The sequence below is a fragment of the Rhinopithecus bieti genome, unplaced genomic scaffold (assembly GCF_001698545.2).
Source record: "Rhinopithecus bieti isolate Rb0 unplaced genomic scaffold, ASM169854v2 scaffold_3527, whole genome shotgun sequence".
Classification (NCBI taxonomy): domain Eukaryota; kingdom Metazoa; phylum Chordata; class Mammalia; order Primates; family Cercopithecidae; genus Rhinopithecus; species Rhinopithecus bieti.
In genome coordinates this window covers 2,890,749-2,898,735 of record NW_016804488.1, presented here as the reverse complement: position 1 = coordinate 2,898,735, position 7,987 = coordinate 2,890,749, and the positions used below count along the sequence as shown (strand labels likewise).

At 45.0% G+C, this 7,987-nt stretch overlaps 1 protein-coding gene across 16 annotated transcripts in view; it reads right to left on the bottom strand.

The window, feature by feature from the left end:
• Positions 1 to 336: 336 nt before the first annotated feature.
• IKZF1 (IKAROS family zinc finger 1) overlaps positions 337 to 7,987 on the bottom strand; it is a 101,000-nt gene continuing 93,349 nt past the window's right edge. For all 16 annotated transcript variants that reach the window (XM_017868582.1, XM_017868585.1, XM_017868586.1 and 13 more), the window contains one exon: positions 337 to 6,296. In XM_017868582.1, the coding sequence (XP_017724071.1) occupies positions 5,587 to 6,296 (710 nt within the window). In that variant the 3' untranslated portion in view covers positions 337 to 5,586. The remainder of the gene's footprint in view (positions 6,297 to 7,987) is intronic.

Genomic DNA, 7,987 nt, shown 5'->3' with positions numbered 1-7,987 from the left:
GAAGACAGATCTGTGCAGGCAACAGCAACATTTTGATTTCAGCTCCGCACAGCAACCCTGTGCCAGCCTGTTCTGGGTTCTGGTGCAGAGAAAAGGCCAGAAGTTTTCAGAAAGATGTCCTGGGCTTTGGAGGAATGTGGAGTTTCTGCTTTGGTTGTCTGAGAACTTCCTCCGGGTCTTTTACCAATTGCTCAATCAATCCCTTGAGTGTCTCTTTTGTGCCTGGCCCTGTGTTGGAGTCGTGAGGCCATGAAAGAAAAGACATGAGTTTTGAAAACAGCCAAAGGGATTCTGTTCCTTGAGAACCCATGTGCTTCAAATGACAATGTGAGAAGGTTTCACCAAGGAGTCATAACCTCCAAGACATTTTATTTTGACAGAAAATTTGTGACAAATCCATCAGAAACGTGATCAGGAATTTTTGGGCTCCTAGTCCCCAGTCCTGATTTTTAATTCCCAATTCCAAAGTTCTATGCTAACATCCAAACCATAGTTTGACTTTTAAATTTACCCCACTCCTCGGGAAGAGAAGTGCAGGCAGGCAGCTGTTTCCAGGAGATCAGAAGAAGGTAAATGAATACTCAAGATTTACAGCGTCAAAGGCTATGTTAAGGATAATTCTTATGACTTTGTAAAAGACAAGGTACGGAAAACTAAGAAATGAAGGCTGTCATCCTCCCCATGGCTCCTAAAAGAGTTTTGGAACCTCTCTTTTATGTCACTACATTGCTGGTCTAGCTTCCTAAGGCATTGAGCTGCTAGGCTATACCATACAGTTTTACAAAAATATATATCAACATATTTCTCACCCTCTTGTCCTACCCCTTACCCTTCTGAATTACTTTTTCCTCTTAGTTTGAGTCCAGGTTATTTTTAACTAACTGTAGGTATTCTTTATTATTATTATTATTATTTGCACCATAATCACTGGAAATATGCAGGGTGTAGCTATAAAAATGACTGGTTAAATTTGCAAACAGATGTATCATTATATGTATATGTACATATATACAACATGATCCCTCAATGAGGTAACCTAAGGAGGCTGAAAAGTTCTCCTAAAGATGCTGCCTTGGCAAAGATATTTTTAAAAGTCCTTCTTGGGTAGTGGTGCCAGGCCCGGATGTGAAACCTAATATGCTGTTTATTTCACTAGAGTTTCATCTTGTTTGGGTCTGACGTTGTGCCACATTAAAGGTTGTCACCTCACTGGATTTGCTAGATCTGAACCCAAATGATATCTGCCTATTCATCCAAAAGGGACAAGGATTTTCACCACAGAGAGTCTGCAGTAGTACAATTCCGTGGCAGAGCTCAGGCAAACCTCCCATCACTGGCTCAGTCCTGGCATAGCGTGTGGCTCTGCAAACTGCCTATGCTGAAGGTGTACTCACTGTGGTCACTCTGTCCTCTGTGCTCCCACCACCCTGGGTCTGGTCACTCACAGAATGACTGAAGCATGCTGCAGTGGAGAACTGGAAATGTATCTCTTGTTGCCCTCTCTCTCCCCCCACCCTCCAGACTGGGGCCCAGAATGCCCACGTCCAGCACTGTTGTAGACGGGAGGTCTGTCACGTTGAATTGCTGCACTGACCACATTAAGATACCACGTGTTCCCAAGTGGTATTGCAGCTGTCCCGAGGTCCATCTCTTCTCCCTCTCCTACTGGGATTTCACTGGGAGGAAGTCTCAGCAGATTCCTGCTCTGATGGGCCTTCTCTTATGCTAGTGTGGACTTCACGGGATAGGGCAGACAGAGTATTTGTTGCATTTATTTGTTCTATCACTACAGAAGAAGCATTTCAAAATGTGTACAAAAGGATACTCTATTCCTCCAGTGGTACATCCCTTGTTCACAGCTAAACAGCAATAATTTAACATCGTCATAGAGGCAGACTGGAAATATGACTGCATTTCTCATTTACAATCCTGTGCATGTACTCGCCAGAAGGGCAGCTGAAGACCTAAAGCTGTACTGGATACAACAGATTCGACCTGAACAATCACCACACACAACATTATAAAAAAGTGTATTAGAAAGTATTGGAAACAATATTGCATATTAATATGTGGTTACACATGTTCACAGTGAGTGCCATTGCACCAAAAGCATTATGTGCTTCTTTTTTCTGATGCCTGTACATCTTAAATAAGTCTAATAATTTTGGTTCATCTTAAAGTAAAAATACATTGAAATGAATGAGAGAGATCTAGATTTTAAGAGTTGACCATTCATTATTGCTGGAACTGAAGAAAGGAAGGATACACTGGTGTCATGATTTGTCTACGTTTAAGTCCAGTTCATCTCGCGTTTGTTTTGGCAAGAAGAGGATGCTACAAAACTCACGGTGCAGTCAAAACAAAACAAAACAAGAAAAAAGCACAAAAATCGGGGGGTGCGGGAACCATATAACAACAAACCTACATCTCAGGCAGCTCTTTCTCAAGGAAGATTCTAAGATTTTATTATGTGGCTAATTCTAAATTGCAAATGGAACATGCTGGTATGTGAAGCAACTGGTGCTGGGACTTTACCCTTTGCTGATATGCAATGATAATGTGATGATTTTTAGTGACTCTTGAATTAGGATAATCACACTCGTTAGGTACAAATTACAGAAGGAATATGGGGCAAGGAGCTGAGATCCAGGCTTTCCACATCTTGGGAAGCTGGGGTGTCAGAGAGGGGGAGGAACAAGAAACAGCGATTACTAGCTGTAATCAACAGGCCAATCTGTTACGGGTTACCCTCCCATCTCCAATATTTACTTCAAACACAATGAGAGTGCATGGAATCTAGGCACACAGTAGTACACAGCAGTACCCAAGACACACACTCACGCCATCATACAACAGAACAAACTACGCAACAAAAAGTGTGAAGTCATGCAAACTCCTACTTTACCAGCTAGAAGAGAAACTTCAGCAACTTTTGGTACATGATATGGCCACCTTTTAAACATAAGTTAATTACTTGCTGACATAATATGAAACCTTACTTTAAATACAATAGTTTCAAAGAAAAATGGTGTTACAATATAAAACCACAACAAAAGGTGTGCAAAGAGACATTTATATTGGCTATAAAAGGCAGTGAGAGGAAAGGGCAAAGCAGTTTAGAAAAGAATTCCTGCAACCACTATTTACAGTTCTGGTTTGAGCTTTGTTTGAATTCCACTTGAAAAAATAACTCCCTTCAACCAACTGACTCAGGGGGATAGATGGAAAAGAAAAGAGTAGGTGAAATTTGCAACAAACTGACTCTAAGAAGGCGCTCACCTTACAGATATTAACTTGGATAAGACGCATCTTTCTCTGTAATCGCATATTGAAGGAGGACTGTCTAAAGCCCTTGGCTCCTCTCTCTGTCTTCCTTCACTCAGTGCATTGTTGCGGCCATTTTGTTTATTCTAGTTTCCAAATGCCACACCCTTCTGTGAGCAGAGAAATCCATGACTCAAGAATGGTATCTTTGTAAACTCCATCCTTTCAGCAAAACTCAAATGTTTATGAGGAAATACATTTTTGAAGACTGAAGGGGAATAATTCATTTATAGAATTTATAATGATTCCACAGGAACACAAGTCAGGCTTGATACTGCTGACTGGGAATATTGGGAATATTCCTCAAGTGCTTTTCTATTTTTTTTTTTTTTTTTTTTTGGGAGAGGGGGAGGGCTTCCCAGACCTTTGATTGGTTTAGAATTCAGCTGGGCCAGTGGTTCTCCACCAAGAGCGATTTCTCCTCACAGGGGACAGTTGGTGATGTCTGGAGAGTTTGGGTTGTCAATTTGGGGTGCTACTGGCGTCTATTGGGTAGTGACCAGGGATGCTGCTAATTATCCTACAATGCACAGGAGAGCTCCTGCCTAACAAATAAGTATTCAGCCCAAAATGTCATGGTGCTGAGACTAAGAACCCCTGTTTGGATTAAATGCTGAGGTGTTTATGTACAATTTCCTCTCTGTTGCTTCATTTCTTCTTGGGACAGTGTTGGTGAAGACAAATACTGTAAATATTTGAAATGGTATATTCTTCATTGCCCAGGTGGTTGAGAGTAATGACCTTAATGATAGCATTAATCTTGAAGGAGACCCTTGCTGGTTGGGATTAGAATCTCCACACACCTTCCTTGGGCTTCAGTGCCTCCATGTCATAATATGGACAGGTAGGGTTCTCACCTGCAGTGCCACCTGCCTCCTCCTTCCTAGGGGATCTGGTGGCACTACTCTCCGAAGGTCTGGCTCAGTCCCTCGATTGCCCTGTGCCAATATCCTACAGGCGCAGGGCCAGCCATCCTATGTATGTGTGGACACACATGGTGGCTTGCCTTTACATTAAAGAGCTTCAACACGTTTGACAGCTTAGGTTCAAACAGATGAGTTCAGTGTGTTGGCAACAGAGATGCTGGGCTTCACGTATTTCATTGAGCTGAAAATTAATGATCATTCTAAATCACTCCTTTATGGGTTTTAAAACGAGAATAATATACAGTGATGGTAGGTAAAGAAACTTACCAACACTGAGAAATTCAGGCTTGTGGCTACAAACAGATGTACATAATTAAAATGAGGGCCAGGATTGGATCTCCTCAGGAAAAGAGGTTTCTGGTATTAGATGGAACCAGCCAGGGAAGGAAGAGATTTGAAATAAAGCTTTGGTTTCTGAGGAATGTTGCCATTTGAGAGGTTCAAAAAGAATTAAGATCCAAATTTCGGGACTGGTGTTTAAATTGTAGTGACAGACTTTGGGGGCCATTAAACGCATGGGAGTGAAAAAGCGGGGAACAGGGCTCCCCAGATATGCCCACGGGAAGACAGGCTCCTCCTACGGGGCAGCAAGCCTCCGGAGGCTCAGGCCATCTGAGCAGCCTCCGCAAAGTCAGTGAATCCAGGAGGATCCCAAAGGCTCTAGCCCAGGGTCTCCCTCCACCCAGGGCAGTCTCACAGACACAACTTTCCCCAAACAATTCATTTTCCTACGCAGAATATGACTTAAAATAGTATTTTCTCTCAAAAGTGTAGCCTCTCCGCCTTAGATGCATGTGGCCCGAAACTGGCCTGGGCACAGGTTGTTGGCCCTGCTGTGTCTTGGCACTTGGGTGGCGGCACACCTGTCCTGTCTGCTCACCTGCAGAGCCACACGGCAGGGGCTGTGCTTTCTGCTTCTGGGGACTGGAAAAAGACACCTGGTGCGCAAAGCCCGTGCTTAGCACGGGGACGAGCACGTTCCTTCCCAGGCTGTGCGGTGTTTTATCTATTTCTCTTTGAAAATTTAGACTAATCGCTTGGAGAAGGGGATTCTAGGAAGCAACAGGTGAGGGAATCTCAGCCAGCAGTCTGGGGAAACATCTAGGAAGGTAGCAGTTATGGATGCTCCCAATGCAGCCCTGCCTCTAAAAATAAAAATCTTTTCAAAAGCAAATCAAACCCCAATCAACCAACTCAAACAAAAAACAAAAACAGCTACAAATCCAAACACAACATTATCTGGTCCAGTCCAGTCTATGCTGCTGGCGGGAGCGAGAAGGCGACAGTCCTTGTGCTTTTCCTGGGATGGCTGGGTGGGGCGGGGGTAGGGAGGGCTTTAGCTCATGTGGAAGCGATGCTCCCCTCGCGTTATGTGCGACGAGAACTCGTACCGGTCCTGGCTGTGATAGCCGCACATGTTGCACTCAAAAGGATCACGGAAGCCGTGGCAGCCCATGTGGATGGTGTACATGACGTGATCCAGGAAGAGCACCCGGCAGTGTTCGCATTTGTACACCTTCATCTGCTCCCCGCTGGTGCTGACCACGCGGAGCGCGTCCTGCGAGTTCTCGGAGGCGGCGCGCAGCAGGTCGTAGGCGCGGTGCTCCTCTTTGAGCGACAGCCCGTTGCGCGCGTGCGGGGCGATGTGGTTGGTCAGGTAGATGAGGCCGCTGCGCTGCTCCTCGTTGTTGCTCTCGGTGTCCGTGGAGTCTTGGCAGCTGTTGCTCGGGGACGCCTCGCGCTCCGAGGGCACCAACTTGGCCTTGGAGAGCAGCAGCAGGTTCTCCACGGCGCTGTCCTGGGCCGAGTGGTTGGAGCGCGGGGTGCCCTCCGCGAGCGGCTTGTGCAGCTGGTACATGGGGCTGATGACCGGGACCACCTCGGAGCCGCCCGGGGGCGTCTGCACCAGCGGGCGCAGGGACTCGGCCCCCAGGTAGTTGATGGCGTTGTTGATGGCTTGGTCCATCACGTGGGACTTCATCATTTCGTTCTCCTTCTCGTAGCTGGCGCTGCTGTCGTAGGGCGTGTCGGACAGACCCTTGTCCCCTGTGGAAAGCAGGCGACAGTGAGTGGGGCGCGGCCACCTCCGGAACCGGTCAGGTCCCACAGCAACAGCTGAAATCTACACGCGGGGAGGAAAAGGGGAACACCTCCTGGGGGCCCAGCACGCCTGCAGCCCCCACACCTACACACATACACACACACCTGCGGACACATCACACCTGCACCACACTGACGGGCTGGGGGAAGGCCCATGCATCTGTCTAGGGGGCACCAAGCCAGGACCCACCCATCGTAGGCACTTAAAGAGATTTTGTTGGATAAATGAATAAATAAATAGGGGAACAAAAGATTAATTTAATTATGTTATTGTATTTCATTTAATATTTTAAATAATGTATTTTAAATGATGCTTTTTCAGTAGAGTGTTCTCAGTAATTTACAACTGGCTAGCTTATACATTTATTGAATTAAAATACATAATAATTTATTCATTATATACAATATATTTAAAATATGTGATATGTTAAATTAATAATTTTAGTAATTGTATTTAATACTTTTAATAATCTAGTGTAAAATTTAATCAAAATACATGATGATTGTTTATTTTGTAATAAAATGACACATTTTGACAAATAACCCAAAGGTAGATGAGCTCTGTCTTGTGATGAGAGTGGAAAGGATACTCAAAAGTAATTATCTGTAGTTGGCAGGCCTGAAGCAGGGCTCCCCAGAAACATGTGGTGGAGAGTAGGAGGCATAGCAAGGGAGCCACAGGGAAAATAGTTGTTATTCATCTGTTATTTTTAGAAAGTACTGAGAATTATTGATGTACAAGGAACTACTGCTGAGGCCTCAGCAGTGACTGGGCCCTGGCCTCGAGAAACTTCTGATCTAACATCATCAGTTCATAGGAGTCCGTGAGCTCATTTCCCTGGCAATGGTGAAATCAGAACCTAGATTTGGCTTCTTCAATTAGCTTTGTAGTAAATATCGTAATACAAAAAATAAATTTCCTTGAAGGCACACCTTCTCAATATGTTGGTCATAAGTTCGGTATGAAATCATGGCTTAATTAGCAAATTCATTAATTATAGTAACTGTCTGCACTCTTACTGGCAACACTGCAGCTGTGTTCTACTTTCAGTGGCGGTACATAAATGAGTCAAAGCACATAAGCCCATCCTTGGAATGTCTGAATGGTTTATATTTTACCACTACTCTGTATATTTCCATCCTTCAACACATCTGGACTGGGCAGAGGGACAGAATGGTGAGCAAGTGAGAATGGTCCCCATCCTTAGCAGCAGACAGCTACTAAGGGAGGGTAGGTAGAAGTTCATGCATGATTGCACAGATAATTCCTTCCCATCTGAGAGATCCACGAAGACAAGGGGAGCTTGCTATGAGAGCATTACACAGGTTTCTGATCTTGTAAGAGTCAGCCAGACAAGGAGGGTTTTGTGTCCCAGTGTAGGGGACAACAAGAAGGAAATTTCTGAAGGGAGAACGGGCTGGGAGGTGTGGCAGGACTGAGTGAAGGTTGGGGAACCAGAGCCCTAGGTGGGGGCAGTGCTGGAGAGGTAGGCAGGAGGGGCAGGCAGAGGCCAGCTAGGCAGAGACTTTATCTAAAGGAAAATGGAAACCAGTGAAAGGTTTGAAGGAAGAAGTGGCCTTCTCATTCATTGTGGAAAGAACAGCTTGAAGAGGGGCAAAAGTGAGGGATAATTCAA